Below are 22,952 nucleotides of genomic sequence, written 5' to 3' on the forward strand. Positions count from 1 at the left end.
ATGTACCCCATAAGTTTGTATAAATATTATGTATCTGTGAAAAAATTTAAAAAGATTATCATTTCAATTTTTTTGTAAACTCCAAATGCTTCTAAAGTATAAATGTTGGAAGTGACTGGCATATTCATTCAAACTGTTGGTGGATGTTAGAAGTGGAAGAATCTTTTTGGAAAGCAATTTAGTAATGGTTATCAAATTTTAGAATGATCTAGAAATTCTAAAGGAATTTAATAGAAACACACTAATATTTGAGCAAAATTACATAGAATGTTCACTGCACTATTGATTCCAATACCAAAACTTAAAGAACTGTGAGTATCCACTATTAGGGGAATAGTTGAATAAATTACAGTACCCTGTAATTATGGCACTAGGCAGCTATTACAAACACCGATATGGAAAGAAACATCTGGTGTTCCGCAACACCATTTGTGCTAAAAACAACCAATTAAAGATCCAAAATTATTGTTTTGTTACAGCATAGAAAAATATCTGCAAAGAGACATATCAAGCCATGAAATGAGATTATATCCCCAAAGCTGAAAAGATGAGGGCTGGTGGTAATGGGTACAGGCTAATCCCATTTTACTCTATGCCTGGGCTGTCTAATTTGGCAGCCACTAGCCTTCATGTGGCTATTTAAATTGAGATTAATTAAAATTAAAGATTCAGTTCCTTAGTCTATTACCCACACTTCAAATGCTTAATAGCTCCATGTGGCTAGTGGCTGCTATATTGGATAACACAGTTTTAAAACCATTCTGTCACTGAAGAAAATTCTATTGGACAATGCTGCTCTGTGTTAATACTTCTGGATCACTAGAATTTTTTAAACTATGCATATATTATTATTATAATCACACAAAGAAATATCCCTACTGCCCTGCCCCAAATTGGGGTAAAGTGACCACTAAATGAACATTCAAAAACCAGGCCGGGCGCGGTGGCTCACGCCTGTAATCCCAGCACTTTGGGAGGCCAAGGTGGAACACAAGGTCAGGAGATCGAGACCATCCTGGCAAACACAGTGAAACCCCGTCTCTACTAAAAACACAAAAAATTAGCCAGGTGTGGTGGTGGGCGCCTGTAGTCCCAGCTACTCGGGAGGCTAAGGCAGGAGAATGACGTGAACCTGGGAGGCGGGGCTTGCAGTGAGCAGAGATTGCACCACTGCACTCCAGCCTGGGCAACAGAGCGAGACTCTGTCTTAAAAAAAAAAAACAACTAAAGATACGGTGAAAAGATAGAAAAACTAACATCAGTACTTTTACCTTTAGTTCTAAATTCAGTGTAATCTATTACAGAAGATGATTCTTTGATCAGTAGCTATGACTTTCTAGTGGTGTATTTAATACTGACGTTACGTGTGGGGTTTTGTTTTTTAATTCAAAAGTAGTCCAGTATTTCCCAAAGTGCATTCTTCTCTGTAGAACACTGAACCTTTCACACGCTTCAGATTCCTTGGTCCAATATTTTTAGAAATGCTGCATAAAATATTTCCCTCTTTCAAAAGATTCACAATGAGCATTAGATTGAGAAGTCTTTGAAGGCGAATCATTCTTTAAGAGATTCTATAACTAAGCCTGCACTTCAAAATATTGTTCATACATCTTCCAAAAACTAAAAAAGAGAAATTAAATGCATTACCTAGTTGAGACAGCAAACCAATAATACTTAAGATCAGTGAAGCACTTATGTTGGGGTCTTCAAGTAGCTCTACAAGGCAACTGAAGCATTCACTTGTTAATATCTGATTTGATGTAAATAGTCGTGTGAGTTTCTGTCCAGAAATTACCTATAAAATAGTAATCAAAATGTCTTGGTTAAGAGATGGCAATTTTTATCTCTTTTCCATTTCAAATAAACTCAGTTCCTTCAAAGTGCCACTGCTACCTTCCCAATTTAAAAATTTCACACATGTTGTGAAAAATTCACCCCTGCCTAGATTACCTATCAATTCCCTAATCCCTCCCTCACTAGCTAAAATAATCATTTGGATCTCAGTTTAAAATAATTTCCACCAGGAAGCTTTTCTTAGCTTCTTACACTATCTCGGTTAGGTCTGCCTGTTATACTACCCTACAGTACATTATATTTCTATTTCCTAAGTTAGCAAACTTTTGAGTTGCTGGCAATATTTCTCCTTCACACTACATTGAACATGCAATGAAGGCATAGCCTAGAAATCTGCACTCTACTACCAATATATTTACTTTGCAAATAAATTCTAGTACATTCTACTCACTTTGAGGGAGAAAAATGAAAAATGAAGCCCAGAGGGTAGCTATGAGATTATTCCTTCTGCTCCTTCCCAAAGACAATAGGTGAGCTCAGAAGTTAAGGGAGTACAAAGAAGGAAGTGAAAAGTGAATCTTTTTTGAAGTAGCAGGCAAAGCATTGAAAAATTTTATTTCTGATTATTCCATTTTCTTTTACTTTCTTGTAATCTATAAGTCACATACATGCATGCACAGACACACACACACACACACAGTGAGAGAGAAGAGAGGAGGTAAAGCTGGAACTGAAGGCCAAAAGCAGTTGTCACAAAGCATGAACTTTCAACACACTTTAGAGATGTATTTATTATAAAGCATATCTTTTCTACAAAGATAGAAAAACCATTAGTTACCTTAGAATAAGACTAAATCTGTCCTGAATACTTATTTTAATAAGATCAAGCCTAAGCAGGCTGCTTTAGCATCCCTCTAAACTTTCCTTTCTGTATCCTCCCTTTGTTCTCTCACCCACATCAGTTTTTCTTCTAAAGCTTTGCTGATAAAAGTTTCACATTATCTGTTCCCAGGGAGTGTTTTAACATTACTAAAGTAAAAGTCTATAAGAGAAAAAATAAGTCCAAATATGAAAGTACAGACACCAGTAACAGATATTCTGGGGTAGGAAATACTCTGGGCATTACCCTGTTGCTTGTTTATAAATCTAGCTCTCCAGAGGAAGACATTTTCTGTTTTAGAAATGATTCTCTACAGGATTGGTCCTGTATCTCAATGACATAAATTGTCTAACACGTAATAATTATATGTAGTAGGTAAAATAAAAATTGTTTTACAAGTTTTTCCCTTTACTCATATACACTGAATGTCTTAATACAAAGATAATTTATTTTAATAATAACTAATACTTATATAGCGCTTATTCTGGCCTAGGCATCGATCTAGGCACTTTACATATGTCAACTCTTTTCATCTTCATAATAACTCTGTAAGGTAGGTACCACTATTTTGTTTTGCAGATGAGTAAATTGAGGCACACACTGATACTAAAGAAGCACAACTGGAATTCATACCCAGGCAGCTTGGTCCCCGAATTCATGCTTTTAATCACTACACAAAATTAGTGCTATGAAATACCATCATTAAAAATCAGATTAGCTCAGCTTTGCCAGTCATCAAACATTCAAAGCCTACACTCTGCATGGGGCTATAAAAAAGGGTGGGAAAAGTACAGAAGAATGAACAATCTCCTTTCACATGATACCTATCTCTCTCTGCATACTCAGATCTCGCACTCATGAAGTCTGCACAAAGACATTCACCATTAAAAATACAAATACTGTCAACCAAAATGGTTAAAGTTAAGAAATATGAAAACATCAAGGTTTGGTGTGGATGAGTGATGGCAAATTTCACATATTGCTAGTGGGAAGGTAAAATGGCCTATTTCAGAAAATTGTTTGACAGTTTCAACTAAAACAGAACACAGGCCTTCTCAATGCTCTTAACAATTCTACTCGTAAGTATATAAATGTGTGCATATATCCACAAAAATGTATGAAATGTCTACAACAGCTTTATTCATAATTCCACCCAGAAATGTAAACAACCCAAATGCCTATCAACAGGCAAGTATATGTAAACTGTGGTACACTTATACAATAGAACTCTACATAGCAATAATAATAAAAAAGAAATGAAGTAGTGGTACCTGTGCAACATGAATTTCACAGATTATATTGAGTGGAAAAGGCCAGACACAAGAGTACATACTGTATGAGTCTACTTACCTGAACCTTATGTGAAGGGGCAATGAAGAAACCCTATGGGGCTAGAAATATTCTATATCATGATACAGGTGGTAGCTACTACTCTACCTATATGTTAGCTACCAATATGGTAGCTACAGTACCTATATATTAAAAACTATCAAACTCTTCACTTAAGATTAATGCACTTTATGCTCTGTATGTGTTATCTCTTAATTACAAAAAGTCCTTTGTAGTAGTAACCTGAAGCCAGTGCTCTTCATACCTTTGCAACAACGGTAGAAGAGTTTTCTGTAAACCCCTTGAATGTTTAGGAATACAGTAAAGGCCCCATCCCATATTTTGTTTAAGTCTCTCTCTTTTTTTTGTTTTTTTGAGACGGAGTCACGCTCTGTCACCCATGTTGGGAGTGTTGGAGTGCAGTGGTGCGAGGTCGACTCACTGCAACCTCAGCCTCCTGAGTTCAAGCGATTCTCCTGCCTTAGCCTCCCGAGTAGCAGGGACAACAGAGAGACGCCACGCCCATATAATTTTTGTATTTTTAGTAGAGATGGGGTTTCGCCATGTTGGCCAGGCTGGTCTCGAACTCCCGACCTCAGGTGTTCCGCCTGCCTCGGCCGACCAAAGTGTTGGGATTTCAGGTGTGAGCCACTGTGCCTGGCCTTAAATCTCTTTCAATGCACAACCTACATGTTTATTCAAAGAAAGGTAATGTTTCAGAACGGCATACAAAATGCTTAACTCCCAATTTTTAAAATAAACTGACGGCCCTGCTTATTCTGCGGCTTCTGGAGTCTATGCTAATTCAGAAGCAAAGCCTTAAGCATTTAATAGCTAACATCTTAATTATTAGGTTTGCAGATACTTCTTAAGTAATGAATGAAAAAGAGAAAACAAATGTACTTAGGAGATGGGCACGTGAAGTAGGGAGAAGAGGAGCACCAGTGAAGCTCAAGAAAAGACAGACACATTTAATACCACAGCAGATTCACTAACACCTGCTGTTGCTCTACTACTTGAAATCATTTTTTTTCTGTAATATTTTACAAATCTTTGGCACATTAGTCTTTTGTCATAGGGTTAATATAACAAATACAATATATTTTAAAATTATGTTCAATTCTGTCTTAACAGAAGAAAGCTGTGACACAGAGAGTTAAAATAAGCCTTAACTCAGCTTTAAAAAAATTAAACTGAGGTCAATGTTAGTCTGAATTCCGTAAATGCAAAACAAATGACAGCAGAAGATTAAGATCCTAAAACAAATGGTATCGTCTGAACACATATCACTAGAACAGAAAAAAAGGCAATTCAGCATTCTAGGATTAAAAAACTGTGAGCAATGTATTTTGGTAAAGAAAAAGGATTACGCTTACTAGGAAGGGGAACTGCTTCTTAAGGTTGAAGTAATGTTTTTCAAGTTTGAGTTCAACCCGAGTTCAAATAAGAGCAGGAAGCAACAAATTCAATTATAGATTACCGAAGAGCAAAACCAAGTTTTAATCATGACTTTCCGTCACTGAGAATAGCTGTGTATTGAGGGCTTGGTTTCGTAGAAAAACCAAAACTAGAAACAAAGGAAAAGATAAAGCTCCGAACTTTTTCCGTTACCTACTCGAAACACAGCCTAAACTTCCCAACCTTTTGCCCCACTCCCACTTTTCCTAGAGCCTTCAGTGGGCGCTCTTGCCTCTCGCTGCTGCCGGCGGAACCCCGACACTCACTCGCCTTTACCAGTACGAAAAGACAACAGACGGATCGAAGGACCGTCCTTTCTTTCCCAGGCTGAGGCCGCCTGTGAACTAAGAATTACTAGGGAAGCCCCATCTGTCCTCCACCCCAGAGCCTCTCACCTCCAAGTGCCGCAAAAGCTGAGTGGCGTTCGCCTCTGACTTCACGGCTTTGTACTGACTGATAGTCAGAAGCAAAGACTTCAAGCAGGCAGTAGAGTCCATCGCACCGGCCGCGGCCCTGCTTGCGGACCACCACCTCTCAGCCTGCGCCGGCCTTTAGCTTTCGCCGCGCTTTTTTTGATTTTTTTTTTCGGTCCCACCCCCTCGCTCCCAGAAGCTTCCGTATCCGGTCGGGCTCCGGAAGAACCTAGGCACTCTGGGGGACCGTTCTTGGTGACGGCCGGGGTGGGTCAGGGGTCGAGGTGTTGTGTGGGTCCGGGACGGGGGTTGGGAGCTGCCCCTGCTAACCCACCCTCGTCTGAGAGGCCGCGAGGTTTCGCCTTGAGATCCCGTGAAGGCGAGAAATCTCGCGATTTCTCGGGAGAGGAATCGGTTAGGCGAAGGGGATTCCTCGTTCAGCTGTGCGCCCTGTTTTCGTGCGCTTCCTCGTCCTTCATGCTGGGTGGCCAGTTTTTCCTTTGTGCGTCATCCTCTACCTGAGAAATGGTCGCTTGCCCCTAGTCTAGACACGGTGAGGAGCTCTGAGGAGAAGAATCTTTGGGCCCTAGATTTTGAGGCGGCCTGGGAGGGGCCTCGTTTTTAAATCTCTCCTACACCCGCCCCTTCTGCCCGGGGATGGTAGTTTCTCAGTCAACCTATGGACGTTGGCATTATGTGGCAAATTAGTCATGCCCTGACCATAGTATTTGTCACATTTATTCGAGAAGGCTACCTCCTGTTGACCCTGGGCCAGGTATTGCTCCGGAGGGTGTTTTCGTTAGCGTCAGTTCTTGTAAGTGAAGGTGTTTGTTTCTCTCTGGCATGATTGATTGTTTTATAATTCTCAATGTCTACGAAAATGGCACTATTATTTGCGTTTTTTTGATCGGAGATAATATTATTGCATGTGTATATAATGAAGAGAGTCAGTTACTGGTTTTGGAGGTTTTTGCTTAATATTTCCTGACGTCGAATAAAGCTTTAAAAACCGGAATGTAGAAATTTTTAGAATAGGGTACATTTCCATTTAATTAAATCGGTTTTTAGAAATCATGTTTTTTCACTTCAAAAAGCATTTTTTGAATTACTAGATTTTTGAAGACAGGTTTGGTGTTTTGGTTTTGTTTTTTATAAAAAAGTTTAAAACGAAATCTGAAAGGTAAAAATGATTTAACCAGTTGGGACTTTCATGTAAAAATCTTTGGGCAGCTTATGTGTTCATTCATGCTTTCATTCATTCCGTAGACAATTAATAGAGCGTGTAACATGGGTTAGAAACTGCCAGTCAGGGCACAGAGATGAAGATAGTATCCCCCTGCTGCGAGGGAACTGTCTAGTAAGGGAAACATAGAAAAAAGTATTTTTGAAATTCACCACATAAATGAGAGGCACCATGCAGTAACATGCAGCAATGGTGAAGAGTAGAGAGCCAGGTTGCTTACAGATTCTAGCTCCGCCTTGGTCGCTGTGACTGTAGGCAAGCTCTCACTGCTTCAGAATCTTCTTTAGGTAAAATCTGGCCAAGAGAAATACCTGTTTCGTAGGACTGTGCATTCATTGAGAATCTACAATGTGCTAAGCACTTTTCTAGACGCAATAGATTCAGTGAATAAGACAAAAATACTACTGGCATGCAACTTACATTCTGGTAGGGAACCAAATAATAAGCACAATAAATAAGGAAAATGATATAAAGAGGAAAATAGACGTTATTACTCTAGAATAATGTTGGTAATTGATAAGGGAAATGGGGAGGTCAGGATAGACCACATTAAGAAAGCAACATCTGGGGAAGTGCTTCAAGGAGTTAAGAAAGGGAGCCATATTCTATGGGAAAACGTTTTTAGACAGGAAATGGCAGAGGAAGACCCTAGAGTGGGTCACTGTGTGCCAGGAACAACAAGGATGCCATGTGGCTAGTGTAGAAAGAACGAGGAGGAGAGGAGTAGAGATGAGGTCCTATACAGTCTTGGAGATAGTTAAAAAATGAATTAATATTAAGTGTCAGCTGTCATCTGGCATAATTAAGTTCTCAGTGTTACAGTCAGTGGCTCATTGGCAAATGATCAGAGTTTGATAGTGTTAGACTTTTCATCTGTACTGACAAGAGTGTCAGCACCATCCCAATTCAGAACCCCAGTGTAATGCTCAAAGTTGCCTGCTATCAGTGCCATCTTTGTTGGATTTTGACTTAAGCAGTCATACAAATTTTGCATTCTCTTCTGTATTTAATATCAAATGTCTTTCTCAAAAAATCTTCACCAAAATTGATGTTGTAAGGTTAGTAAGATGTACCGTTTCTAACTGTGATAAGTCTTGACATTTTTAATCAGAGATACTTGTATATCCTAATTTGAAAAACACTGATCCATACTTTTAGGCCTCAAAAAGGGAAGAAAAGGAAGAGGAGGCCAGGAGCAGTGCCACATGACTTTAATTTCCAGCTTTTTCGGAGGTTGAGGCAGAAAGACCTTGAGCCCAGGAATTGGAGACTAGCCTAGGCAACATAGTGAAACCCCATCTCTACAAAAAATGAAAAAATTAGCTGGGCATGGTTGTGCTCAATTGTAGTCCTGGCTACTCTGGAGGCTGAGGTTGGGGGATCGCTTGAGGCTGCAGTGAGCTGTGATTGTGCCACTGCACTGTAGCCTGGGTGGCAGAGTGAGATCCTGTCAAACAAAACAAAAAAAAACAGATGAGTCTAGGTCCCGATGACCAAAGGCCTTATTATCCTTAAACTTGGACTCCATCCTGTAGTCCATGGCAATCTCTGATTTTAAACTGGCACCTTGTCTAGTCAGGTTTGTTTTTAGGTTGATTACTCTGGCAGCTAAATGAAATATGATTTTGGGGATAAGACTGGAAAGAGGGACACTAATTTTCTGGAGCTTTCTAAAGGATAACCAGGATGATTGAGGTGGAGATAGAAAAGAGGTGACAAATTTGAGAAATATATATGAGGTAAAATAGGTAGGATTTGGTGACTGATACTGGATGTGAGGAGTGAAGAGAGGGATGAGTCTAGCAGATACTAAGTTTTTAGGTAGGATGAATGAGAAGATACAGATACCGCTGAGTTAGTTAATAGATAGTATTAAGGGTATGCCACGCGTGGTGGCTCATGCCTTTTATCCCAGCACTTTGGGAGGGTGAGGCAGGAGGATATCTTGAGCCCAGGAGTTCAAGACCAGCTTGGGCAATATGGTGAAACCCCATCTCTACTAAAAATAACAAAAAATTAACTGGGTATGGGTGGTGCATTCCTGTAGTCCCAGCTACTCAGGAGGCAATTGTTTGAGGAACGCCTGAACCTGGGAAGTCAAGGCTACAGTGAACCATGTTTGCCCCACTGCACTCCAGCCTGGGCAATGTGGGCAACAATAACAAAGAAAAGTATTCAGGGTATATTTTATATTCAATGAAATGTTATATAGTTTGTCATACTGTCTTGTTCGATTCTTACTATGTTTATTTCTCACTACGTTTATCCTAATAGAGATTAGTTTACTTAGACTTTCTACCTATATATCATCTGCAAATAATTACCTCACCTCTTCCAGTATTTGCTGTCTTACATTATTGCATTAGTGTAAGCTCCAAAATACGGAAAATCGTGTTAACTTTGAACATTTTTGTTATATTACTTAATTTAATGAGAATGAACAGTGTTTTAACACTTAGTATAATTTGTGGCTTTTCTCATGTTTAAGAGATTGGTTTTTATATCTGTTTCATTCTAAAAAATGTCTGCCAAAAATTACCTGGTTTTCACATTTATATATTTTATTTTTCACTTTAAAATTATAACACAGTGGATTATGTTGCCTTTTTGTTCTTGGGGTAATAATAGTTTACACTTATTGATCATTTGCCATGTGCCAAGCACTATTTTAAGGAGTTTCTACTTACCTATCTAATCTTTATTTTTTTTTTTTTTTTTTTTTTTTTTTTTTTTTTGAGACGGAGTCTCGCTCTGTCACCCAGGCTGGAGTGCAGTGGCTGGATCTCAGCTCACTGCAAGCTCCGCCTCCCGGGTTCACGCCATTCTCCTGCCTCAGCCTCCCGAGTAGCTGGGACTACAGGCGCCTGCCACCTCGCCCGGCTAAGTTTTTTTTGTATTTTTTAGTAGAGACGGGGTTTCACTGTGTTAGCCAGGATAGTCTCGATCTCCTGACCTCGTGATCCGCCCGTCTCGGCCTCCCAAAGTGCTGGGATTACGCCCGGCCCCTATCTAATCTTTATAACAACCCCATGCTGTAGGTACTGTAATGATCATGCTACAGATGAAAAAACTAAGACAGAGGAAAGGGAAGTAATTTGCCTAAGGTCACGCAGACAGTAGTAACAATCCTGTTTTCTATGCTTCAGGTTTTGATTTGCTGGTATTTTATTCAGGATTTTATTACATACCTGTTTATAAGTGAGCATTTTCAGTAATATTTTTCTTTATTCTCACATCAAATTTGGGTTATATGTTGCCTTTGAAAAAGATATTAGAAGTGCTTCATCTTTTTTATGCTGTGGGATAATAAGAATCATAGAAATTATCTGATCCTTATAGGCTGTACACAGCTGGTCTGTAAAATAACTAAGCTTGATAGCCTATTTAGTGGTAGATGGTAGAAAATTAGCAAACATTTGAATTTCTTGTTTTGTTTTTTTTTAGATACGGTTTCACGCTCTTCCCCAGGCTGGAGTGCAGTGGCGTGATCACAGCACATTGCAGCCTTGACCTCCCCGGGCTCAGTTTATCCTCTCACCTCATCCTCCCTGGGACCACAGGCATGCCCCACTATGCCTGGCTAATTTTTCTATTTTTTGTAGAGATGGAGTTTCATCATGTTGCCCAGGCTGGTCTCAAACTCCTGGTCTCAAGTGATCCGCCCACCTCAGCCTCCTAAAATCCTGGAATTATAGGCGTGAGCTACCATGCCTGACCTTGAATTTCTAATATAGTTATAGATCTGATCATTTATTCTGCCTTTCCGTAATTTTAGATATAGAGGTTTTTTTTAGCATAATAATTGTTTCTCTGTATTAAACATTTACTGATAAAAAGTTGTATTCACTATTCCAGTAATTCTCTTAATCTCATAGTAGTTTTAATTTCCATTTTCATTCTAATGTTATCTATATTTTTTTCTTAGTTGGGCTTTCCAAGGGTTTAGCCATTTTATTCAGCTTTTCAAGAACCACTTTCATTTTATTCTCATTTTTCTTTGATTTTAGAATCACTAATTACTGTTGTCTTTATTCATTTCATCCATATACATTCATACATTCATCTTTTATTTACTTTCTTATTTTTCTAGGTTTTTAAAACTTGAAGTCTTAGTACATTTCCTCTCTCTCTCTCTCTCTCTCTATACACACACACACACACACACACACACACTTTTAAGTTTGGGGCACTTGTGCAGGTTCGTTACATAGGTAAACTTGTCTCATGGGAGTTTGTTGTACAGATACTTCATCACCCAGGTTTTAAGCCTAAGACCCATTAGTTATTTTTCCTAATCCTCTTCCTTCTCCCACCCTCTGCCCTCCGATAGTGCCCAGTGTGTGTTGTTCCCCTGTTTGTGTCCATGTGTTCTTATCATTTAGCTCCCATTTATGAGTGAGAACATGCGGTATTTGGTTTTCTTGCATTAATTCACTAAGGATAATGGCCTTCAGTTCCATGCATGCATTTTCCTGACAAGGACATGATCTTGTTCTTTTTTATGGCTGCATTCCTTACTATATTTTTGCATTAAAGTCATTTATTTTATGCCATGTATTTTATATTTTGGTTTTTTTTTTTTTTCTTCACAGCAGAAGGTGAAGGCTAATAGACCAAAAACTTTAAAAAAAAGTAGCTAAAGTAAACATCTCCATTTCACTTAAAAATGTATAATAATTTTAACCAGTCAGGTAAATACATTTTTAAATGTTGATAGTCATTTATTCATCAAATGTTTATTGAATGCCAGTTCTTTTTCAGAGATTAGATTTTGTTGGTGAAATAGACAAACCAGAATAAGTACTATTAAGATAAATAGAATACTGTGGGAACACACAGTATTTTTTTAGGGTAAAATATTAAGTATCCAATTTCTCCATTCTTCAAATATTGGCATAAAATTTCTCTTCGTGAATTTTTGTTGTTGTTGTTGTTTGTTTTTTGTTTTTTTTTTGTTTTTTTGTTTTAGGGGAGACAGCATCTCACTTGGTTGCCCAGACTGGAATGTAGTGGCATGATTAATAGCTTACTGCAGCGGCCGGGCACGGTGGCTCAAGCCTGTAATCCCAGCACTTTGGGAGGCCGAGATGGGCGGATCACGAGGTCACGAGATCAAGACCATCCTGGCTAACACGGTGAAACCCCGTCTCTACTAAAAAAAATACAAGAAAACTAGCCAGGCGAGGTGGCAGGCACCTGTAGTCCCAGCTACTTGGGAGGCTGAGGCAGGAGAATGGCGTAAACCTGGCAGGCGGAGCTTGCAGTGAGCTGAGATCCGGCCACTGCACTCCAGCCTGGGTGACAGAGCGAGACTCCGTCTCAAAAAAAAAAAAAAAAGAAAATAGCTTACTGCAGTCTTCAGCTCCTGGGCTCAAGCAATCCTCCCACTTTAGCCTCTGAGTATCTGGGACTACAGGCAAGCACCTGCCTAATTTTTAAATTTTTTGTAGAGACAGGGTCTCGCTATGTTGCCCAGGCTGGGCTCAATCTGCTGGGCCTCAAGCAATCCTGCCTCAGCCTTCCAAAGTGCTGGGATTACAGACATGAGCCACCACACCCACCTGTAAATTTTTATTACTGTCTGTACTTTAGATTTTGCATAGATATTTTCCGTAATTTATAGTTTCAGAAACACACCTGATGGAAGTAAGTAACACATACTCGGCATGTTGTAACTCAAATGTAGGGCTGTCTAACTCCTTTATTTCTTCTGGAAAAATCTAGAAAGAACATATTGTCTTCTGTCCTGAATGTATAATCTCTAGTAACCAGGGTTTAAGTAATAGTAGATGAATTAGACTGAAGACTTGAATTATAGTTTTGACAGAACTGCAGAGTTTGCAGCATACTAAGTCTTGTAATATGGGAATTATACCAGGGGTGTGAACACGGGGCTAATTGTTTATTCATTCATCTCCTGAATATTTAATGAACCCTTGATGCTAGGTCCATTTCTATGTTCTGGGGATACAGCAGTGAATCAAATAGACAAAAATTTCTGCCCAAGTTGTTTTCTTATAATGGGGGATATAGACAATAAGGTATATAAGTAAAATTACATGAATGATAGTAGTAAGTGTTAGGGAGTGAAAAAAGGGAGGAGGAATAGGAAGTATCAAAGTCAGGACAAGGTGTTACAATTTTAGATAGGATGGAGTGCTAATTGATGTATGCCAAATAACAAATCACCTCAAAATACAGTGGTTGAGACCATGAGCATTTATTTCTTGCCCACAGATTTGTGGTTGATTGCAATTTGTCAGATCCAGGCCTGATTTGACTGGGTGGCTCTGCTTCAGCCTTCTTGTGGGGAGGGGCAGATATCTGGATTTCTATTTAGGTTATGTTGCGATGTTAGACATCCAGGAGAGGTTGAGTAGGCTATCAAATTATTGGTAGTTAAAGGAGTGGTCAGGGTTGGAGATAGAAATTGAAAGCCTTAAGATTAAAAGATATAGGACCAAGTCTAGATAGAAAAGACATTTTAGGACTGAACTCCAAGATAGTTAAGTATTTAGAGGTTGGGGAAATGTGGAGGAACCGGCAAAGAAGACAGAAGTTAACTGCAAGAAGATGCAGGTTCTGTCTTGACCCCATGGTTGTCTACAGGTACCATTTTTACTTGTGGCATATGAGCTGCTTCTTGACTTCTAAGGGAGAATTGTAGGTTGGCCAAGAAGGCTGTTAAAATCTACACAAAGGCTCCCTGTTTACATCTGCCTTCAGAGGCCTTGAGGTGTGCAGAAGGGTGGGTGAGTTCATTTTTTAAAGCAATATTGAATGCTTAACGTGTGCCAGGTTCTATTCTAGGCACTAAGGAATGAAAACAAAGTTTTCCTAACTTGATGGGGCTTACATTCTAGTGGGGACATGAAGCCAAATCTAAAACTGAGGGATTATTCAGTAGACATAAACAGCTGGTAGAACAAAAGTTTCATTGGCCCAGTTTCCACAGCATGAAGTCAGAAATCCTGTAGTAGAAAATTGGCAGAGGTCTAGGCATGGGGTCTTTTAGATAATCTTGTGTCCCATGTTGCTAAAACAGTTCAAATATTAATATTAATCTGATTCTACCCCTTATGCAGAGTCAGGAAACTTAAGTGTATGATTAGTGTCAACTCCGATTTTTCAGAAATGTTACCTTTTTCACAAAGCCAGAAAATCTAAAAACTATTAATTCTCCTTTTACAATTATTTTTCCTATTTTCTTTCACAAGTATCAAGTATTACAGTTCAGCTAAACTCTAAATGATTTGCCCAACCATAAAGTTAACTTTCACTTTTGAAACAGTTTCTGCTTTTTCTTTTTATACATTTCACAGCATTCAACTTTAGGTTAAGAGTACAAGGTTTGAATATTTTGGGTATATATTCCCCCATTTTCATATCTTATCCCACATCTCAAATCTAATCACATGTATCCCAGAATAAGAATGTTGCCTTGCCTTTTTTTTTTTAAACGCAAGTACTATCCATTGTTTCTGAATCCAGTGTTGAGTGTAAGATGAGTGTAAGTAAAGATGAAAGTAATATACTTTTAAGTTAAGGAATAGTAATCCTGGTAACTACTATTGCTTGAAGACCTATCTTCAAGATAGGTGCAGAGCATGGGTCTTTGCTTATCTCACTTTTAAATTTCTGGTCTTTCAGAAAATAAATACTCTCAGGCTTATGAAACGGCTGGATATCTATTTCCTGAATTAAAATATGAAGCTGTTTTCTAAGACAGTAGTGTCCAAAGTACAGTTTGCACACTTCAGGGGATATGTGAAACTGTCTCTTGAGGTGTGGGAACAAATATTAAAGCTTTTTTTACTTGCTTTTATCTTATTCTTTTTTATGTTATAATAGTTATGCCTGCATTTAATTTATAAGTGAATTGATATTTTTATATTTTCAGCATATTCTCAGATCTTTTACTGTTTTAGGGATATGTGATCAAAAAAGTTTGGAGATTTTATTTTAAAAAATCTTTAGCTTTGAGAGATCATTCAACCAGGCATGAAGTATTGTCCATTTCATTGTTTATTTCAGTACCATGTATAGTATCTGAATTGTTTTGTTGAATAGAAAAACTCTTAGCAAAACTAATATGACTAATGATATGAAATATTAGGCTGGCATGATTAATAACTTTTACAGTATTACTGAGCAATAAGAATGTGTGAATAGTTTTGTTTCTGAGTATGCATATGTGCATATTATCTAGTCCAGCTCATAATTATACATTAAGCTTATATAAAATTAAATATGGCACTAGAAGTAATGGGACATGGAAGAAAATGGAATTGCAGTTGGTAAAATGTGGGGCATGAATTTCTGCTCTTACTGATTTATTAACTATGAGAACTCTATAAGCCTCAGTTTCTTAATTTTTAAAACTTATTACAGTAATGTTTATCTTCCATAGTTGTGTAAAGATCAGATGTTTATTCAGGGTGCATAGCTTAGAGCGTGGCACATAGAAGCTGATGAAAATTAAGCTTATTTTCAATGCAACCCAAGGTAATACACTCAGTTAATATCATATGAAAAGAAACTCTTCATAACCAAAAGCTTGCTCTGCCTTCTTACCTACACCCTTGTTACAAATGTATGGCTTTCTGAGATAACAATGAGCTGCCAATTTTCTTACATGGGTGGAGCAAGCTGGAAGTGAATAGGGCAAGCTTTCATTGGTGGTGGTAGAGGCAAGTACATGAAAGAAGTATTCCTCATTGCCTGGTTGATTACCATGTCTACGTGTGTTATGTCTCTATTATCTAACAACTGTAATGACAACATAATATTTTTAAATTGCTGAAAATATTCCACCTTTGGAGTATGTGCTTAGGGGTAGCATATGCTTCTTCCTGTGGTTTCTAGCTACGTTTCTGAAGAGTGTGCTTTTAGCAGTGCTACTGTAAAGATTTGAAACTGTTGGTTTGTTTAGTATCTGGATGGTCTTTCAGGTAAATCCTAACCTGTGTATATTCATTGTAGGCACATTCCAACTATTCAAAACAAATAAATATATACTAAAGGTTTACCTGTGTAAGTCCAAAAGTAACTAATTGAATAGATCTGAATAGAATTTAAAACCTGCTTAAGACAAGATGTTAATTTTGCTTTAGGAAAGGATGTTTCCTATGTTGGCAGATTTATAACAAGGGGTGGTGAGTATACATTATAAGGCTCTTATTTCCTGGTTTAAGCAGACATATTGCTAACAATGATCTTTGCAAAGTGGCAAGAGCTAATATAAACAGTGATCTTTTGGGATAGAAAATATCTTACAGTTTCTGATAACTTTTGCAAATATTTTTCCACCAGCATCCATCAGTTTTGGAGTTTGACTAAGCAGACCGTATATTTATTCTTTGGGGAAAAATAATATTTTAGCTACTGGTGTCTAGGTGTATTTACTTTGTAGCTTTTCCAGGAAGTTAAACAAATTCAAAAATGGAGACATTAACAGTAAATTATAAAACCAAGTAACCAGTATATTTTGTTCATACTGATAATTGCTAATACAAAATAATGGTGCAACTTGTTAACTTATTATTCTTTGAGTCTAACCTAATGGCCTCAGCCATTTTTGTCTACACAGAGCTCAGCTCACTAACATATGAGAAATAAAGAATGCTGTAACCACATAACAACTGCACAGTAGACCGAATGTTTGTGTCCCCCCTCATTCAGTGTTGAAATCCTAACCCCCAATGTGATAGTATTAGGAGGTGCGGCCTTTGGGAGATAAAATAGGTCATGAAGGTAGAGCCTTCATGAGTGGGATTGTAAAAGGGACCCCAGAGAGCGCTCTCACCCTCTTTCTACCATGTGAGGATACAACCAGAAGTTAGAAGTCTGCGGCCCAGAAAAGCACCCTTATCAGAACCAACTTTGCTGACACATCGATCTCAGACTTCTGGCCTCCAGAACTGTGAGAAATCAATTTCTGTTGTTTCTATACTACTTTACTATAGCAGCCCCAATGACTAAGACAGTCATTTCAAAAGCCACCAAGAATGGCTGGTTATTGCTGCTAATCTAGCAGACATACTCAAATCAACAATAGTTAAAATTCTGATTCCAAGGAACTCCTATCACAAAATGTCCTGCCACGTTCTTTGAAAGTGTTTTCTTCAGTGTTTTTAAGGGTTGAAGTGACCATAGCATCTTACGTCTCAACTTTGAGGAGTTTTTTGGAATTCTTTTGGTAAAATTCAGCAGAAATGAGAACTAGCAGTGTCAGAGTCTGCTTGTTAACAGACCCATGGTCTTCTGGAGTACATTTAATTCAGTGTTGAGTTAGGAAATCCAGCTTTTCAAAATAGCTATCAAAATTTTAACCAAGTTGCATGTTCAAGGTGGTGGTATTGCAGCATTGTTTGTAATAACAATTTTTTTTTTAAAGTCAAACCTAGAGACATCTGAAGTTTTTAATCAATGATCTGGTAAAATGATACATGCATACATTGGCATATCATACAGTTTAAAGACTAAAGTAGATGTGTATATGCTGGTGTGAAAAATGCAAGGTGCTGAACAGTGTGCACACATTATGTTGTCTTTTGTGTCATGTGTGATATATTTAAAAAATAATATTTTATCCCATTTCTTAAATCTCATTAACATTCCTTTCCATACAATAGCATTTCTCCTTCACAGTAGGGAATTAGAAGAAAAGTTAATTAATTTTGCTGCGAACTTAAACAGTTAAATGATGATTATTTTGATTATGAAAATGGTGGTGATAGGAACACTTACATAGTGCTTACTACGCGCCAGGTGCTATTCTATTATGTGTTTTAAGCATTAATCTTCGTAACTCTGTGAAAGGGGTACTGTCATCCCTATGTTTTAGATAAGGAAGCTGAAGCACAGAGAATGTTTATTAATCTCACATAAAATCACACAGCTAGCTAGTGTGTGTCAAAGCATACCCTTCCAGAGTGATTACAGTGCTCTTAAACTACTATACAGCCTCTCAATTTTGACATTAATGGAAATCTAGATACTTTATGTCGTTTTGCTTTCTTGTAGACATAAGTTTGTTTGTGTCTGTACATGTTGTGTAATATCAGGATGGTCTTATTTTTCTTCCTCAGATCAGTCTCTATGTCCACTTAATTAAGCTTCTTAATCTTAACTCATTCTTTTGGAGAGTAATTTTATGCCCCAAGGGATATTTGGCAATATCTCAAGATATCATTGATTGCCACAATGAGGTTGAGGTGTGTGGATGTGTGGGTGTGGGTGTGTGTTGGTGAGGAGCTGCCTCTGGCATCTGGTGGACAGAGCCTAGGGATGCTGTGAAACATCTTAAAAATGCATAGGACAACTTGCCATAACAGGATTATCCAGCCTGGAATGTCAGTAGTTCCAAAATTGAGACCCTGATTTACTGGGCATAGGAAAAGTTCATAATAACTGAATTCCTTTCCTGAAAAAGACAAAATATATTACTTTGTTTTAAGCTAGTAACGTGGAGAAAACTGTGAGCTTTATTTTTATTGTTTTCCACACTGATACTCACTTTTTTCTACGGGTGTTGTATAATCTGTAAGTGCTAGAGTTGACAAAGGAGGGAAATTCATGGGACATCCACCCACACTTTGAAATGTAAACTTGTATCTTGGTCAGGTATTTTTTAAATCAACCCAGTAGAGCCATAGACAGTTGTTTTTGGATAAACATAGAAATTGACCCTTCTGGTGTTAAAGCTTGAAACTTGTGTTTATTTGAGTTTCTTCCTTAGGAAAGGACCTTCAGGCCTCTCAAAAAAGGTATCCAAGAACTGAAAATTAGCAGATCACTTCACCAGATGCCTCCTTGCCCATCCCTAGTTATTGCTTTTTTGCAAATTATTACATTTCTTCCCTGCTATATAAAACCCTAGTTTTAGTCAGTCAGGGAGATAGATTTGAGATTGAGCTTCATCTCCCCAGCTGTAGCACCCAATTAAAGCCTTCTTCCTAGGCAAAACTTGTTGTTTCAATGATTAGCTTTCCGGGCGGCCAGCAGTAGGACCTAGACTGAATCCTTGGTATTTTGGTAACATTTTAGTCAAGATGAACATTTGAGTGGATTTTTATAAAAATGTGCCTATATACAGTTTAGGAAAGTTACAGTAACACAAGTTAAATGTTTAAGTGTATTACTTAAAAAATTATACATAAGAGCTGTGCCTGCTTTGACCTGAATAAACAGCTTTAAAAATGGAAACAAAATACCTTTACAACTAAAAAAAATTGTTAAAATCTCAGTAAGAGGGAAAGTAGGAGCCGAGAGTTCAGGTAGAAGGAACAGTAAGAAAGCCATGTTACTGTTTATTAAGATATGGATGGTATTACCTTATTTTTCAACCAGTAAAACACAGCCTACAGATAAGATCATCTTGATTAGCGGATAAAAGTGTGCTGTAAATTGACATTGAACTTTAGCTTGCCCTCAGATCAACCAACAAGGACCTAAATAGATTCCTGAAGAAGAGCAGTCTCTTAATCCCAGGAAGTTAGAGTAAATTTTGTTTACTGCCGACAGGGAAAGTCTATTGAAATGAATACACTAGGGGAAACTAGATTCTAGATTTACCTTTTTTTTTCTCCCTCATGTTAACCCTGACTTAAAAGGTTTTCTCCAGCCTCTTCTAGAATGGTAAAAACCTTTGGATTATTTTAGCAGCTCAGTGGTGACATTTCAGGCTGGCTACTTCCTTTTGGTTGCTAGGCAGTTCGCCTTTCTTGCAACAGAGGCTGTAAAGTGCCACTGCTGTTGCTGTTGCCGGTAGTGTTTGCCACACATACCTGTTTAGCTCCTGGTGAAATGATGACATTGATGATTCTTTCTCCTGGAAAACCTTTCATCACAGAGATTCATCTCAGGTTGTATTTTGAGCAAGCTGAAAAAGCCTGCTTAACTGTTAATTTGGGATCCAAATATCTTTTTGATTTGTTGATTAATTTTCCACCCATTTCTTTTTCAAGCTGAACACTGAACAGGTTTGCCTCTATCTTGTCACCAGAGGATTTTCCTCCCTTCTTTTCATCTTTGCTGTGATCTATGCAAACAGCTACTGGCCAAAGAAGAGCTTAGCAGAGGGGGAGGTCTCCAAGTCTGAGCTTTGATAAATTCTGGAAATGAGGGGATTGTTTTGTCTGGAAAAGGCGTACATTTGTATTCTCTAGCTATGAAATAATGCCTTAACTGTTGTTACTTTTTATTAAAGTAACAGGGAGATTTATAGAAACCATAAGAGTAGTTTGATCACGGTCCTAAAATCCTCACAGTTATGTCTTTTTCTGTAGAGCTTTATTAAAGAGATGAAGCAGATCTGATCTAGTGTGAATGACAAGGTTTATCCAACCTGTCTGCTTTGTTATTACCTGTAGTTTGTATCTTTCTTCAGTATTTGAACAGAGAATATAAATTAAAATGCAACTTTGCTTACTGAATTTTTGAAATAAGAGTAAAACTATAAAATAACTATCTAGGAGAACTATTCATTCTGTGTAGGCGAGTTGTAATATAGCAATGGAGTGTATTTGTTGGGGATGAGCAAGGAATTAAGAGGTACTAGAAGAAAGCTCTTTTAAATGAAATTTAGAAGGAAATCTGTCTGTGTGTATATATGTGTAATTTTGTGTTTTAAGATATCAGTAGCAAATTGTTGCAGAATTATTCTTGTCTCTTAAGACTTTCTGTGTTACTTAGAGTTGGTGTGAGTCAAATGTAGAATATTGGTATGTGGTATCATAATTAGGAATACTTGTTTTGCAGATGATCTCTATAGGACTTATTTTAGCCCTTATACCAGGCTGAGTTGCCCCTTCCCTTATCTAAGCTTACTGAAAAGATACACAGACCTCGGGGTTTATTAGATGGGTTCAGGTTCTGCAGTTACTTCTTCATGTCTGTGGTAAATTGTTTTGTTTTTTTTTTGGGGGGGAGGGGCAGGATATCATTAAAATAGTGTTTATTTGAGTAAACACAATCTGAATTCTTTATAGGTGATTTATAGTTGACCTTGTGGAATATATTTTATTGATATGGGAATTACCCTGTGCTGAATTACCTTTTAGTATTGGGCCTAGCTAGAAAGGCTGTACCAATCTAAATCATGGAATTGTATTAAATATGCTGTTACAGAAATGGCTATCCAATTACTGAGATAAATAAGCAGGTCAGAAACAACAAATGAGAAACTTCATACAGTCTTGTGCTTGGCAGCAAGGCAGCCTACGTCCGTTTTATTTATGCAATTGCTGCCACTTTCTTTTCTATTTCTTCTATTTCTCTTTTTGCCCCAGAGCATGTAACAATAGTTTTACATATGATTTAACACTTTCTGGGCTTAGGGTAGGATCAGAAAAGGAAGCCAGCCTAGCACAAAGCACTGTAGTCTAGAGGCTTGAACTTTCAGTAAGAAGATTAAATGGGACTAGTTTTAGAAGAGTTGTTCTTGGAATAAATAGCTATGTAAATAAATATATATACTTATGATACTCTAGTCTCTTTGTTTTCATTTGTATTGCCTCAGTGTTATTTTTCTTTCAGGAAATATCCACAACATCCATTGATGTTGGAACCCGAGATTGTGCAAGTGTTCTTTACATCCTGTGTCTCCTGTTTTATGGAGATGTAGAATCATGACTTGGGGAAAAAGTAGCTACATGTTATTTGTAGACTAAAAGAAAACAAAACAGCACTGTCAAGATTGTGTTAAGCAGTAACTCATATTTACCTCTATGGGAAATAAATTAGTATAAATCTTTTGGGAAGCCATTGAACAATGAAATGTTTGTGTCTTTTGATCTATTAATTTTACTTTTGAGGATGTATTGTAAAGAAATAATAAATATGGGAAAAGCTTTATGGATAATGGAGTTTATCATGGAACTATTTATAATAGAAAAAATGGGAAATTAAATGACCAACTATAAGGAAATGGCCAAGGAAATCCCAATCAACCAGCTATTGTATAGCCATTAAAAATGTTTACTAGGAGGATAAAACAACATGAAAGATTCTTTTGATATAACTTTCAGTGGTGAGAAAGGTGGAGTAGAACATCTTTTATTTAATATGATTACAAATTGGTAAAATATACCTATGCTTGGTAAAAAATAAGCATATTAAAGGATGGGTAGTGATTGTGTTTGGGTGGCGAAACTATGATTCATTTTCTTTTATAGCAGTTTCAGATTTTTTTCAAATTATTGTGTTCTGTTTTCATAGTGTGCAGAAAGAGTGTCACTTTCCTACCTTAATAAAAATATTATTTTCCTTATAGCATTAAAGGGCAGTATTTAAAGTCAGTTTGCAAGCAGTGGAATAAGATTTTTGTGAAGAAACTTTGTGCAGCATGGATTCTCTACCAGACGAATTTTTTGTGAGGTAAGGCAACAGTCCCCAACGTTGTTGGCACCAGGGACTGGTTTTGTGGAAAACAGTTTTTCCACGGATGGTAGGGGTGCGGGGAATGGTTTTGGGATGAAACTGTTCCACTTCAGATCATCAGGCATTAGATTCTCGTAAGGAGTGGGCAGCTTAGATCCTTCACATGGGCAGTTCACAATAGAGTTTGCAGTCCTTTGAGAATCTAATGCTGCTGCTGATCTGACAGAAGGTGGAGCTCAGGTGGTAATGCTTACCCATTGCTCACTTCCTCCTTGCTGTGCAGCCGTTCTTAACAGACCATATACCTGTACTTGTCTGTGGCCTAGGGGCTGGGGACCCCAGAGGTAAAGGATAGGTTGACAGAAACCAGCTGCATTTGTTGTATTCCAAAAGACATAATGTTTGTTTTTTCCACGTAACCTTGGGGAGCTAGTATGAATGGGAAACCCTTATG

The 22,952-nt window shown here is 37.8% G+C and overlaps 2 protein-coding genes across 4 annotated transcripts in view; one reads left to right on the plus strand and one right to left on the minus strand.

Moving 5' to 3' along the window:
- The window catches only part of CIP2A (cell proliferation regulating inhibitor of protein phosphatase 2A), a 39,711-nt gene extending 33,478 nt beyond the window's left edge, over window positions 1-6,233 (minus strand). Inside the window, exons 1-2 of one of the 2 annotated variants that reach the window (XM_025375907.1) lie at window positions 5,857-6,233; window positions 1,648-1,795 (exon numbers count right to left, since the gene is read on the minus strand). In XM_025375907.1, the coding sequence (XP_025231692.1) occupies window positions 1,648-1,795; window positions 5,857-5,958 (250 nt within the window). In that variant the 5' untranslated portion in view covers window positions 5,959-6,233. The remainder of the gene's footprint in view (window positions 1-1,647; window positions 1,796-5,856) is intronic. The other variant, XM_025375908.1, reaches the window with a different exon arrangement.
- The window catches only part of DZIP3 (DAZ interacting zinc finger protein 3), a 97,110-nt gene continuing 80,225 nt past the window's right edge, over window positions 6,068-22,952 (plus strand). The window contains exons 1-3 of one of the 2 annotated variants that reach the window (XM_025375906.1): window positions 6,107-6,158; window positions 6,624-6,688; window positions 22,392-22,495. In XM_025375906.1, the coding sequence (XP_025231691.1) occupies window positions 22,464-22,495 (32 nt within the window). In that variant the 5' untranslated portion in view covers window positions 6,107-6,158; window positions 6,624-6,688; window positions 22,392-22,463. Of the gene's footprint in view, window positions 6,428-6,623; window positions 6,689-22,391; window positions 22,496-22,952 lie in introns of both variants that reach the window. The other variant, XM_025375905.1, reaches the window with a different exon arrangement.

This window comes from Theropithecus gelada, chromosome 2 (genome assembly GCF_003255815.1).
Source record: "Theropithecus gelada isolate Dixy chromosome 2, Tgel_1.0, whole genome shotgun sequence".
Classification (NCBI taxonomy): Eukaryota; Metazoa; Chordata; class Mammalia; order Primates; family Cercopithecidae; genus Theropithecus; species Theropithecus gelada.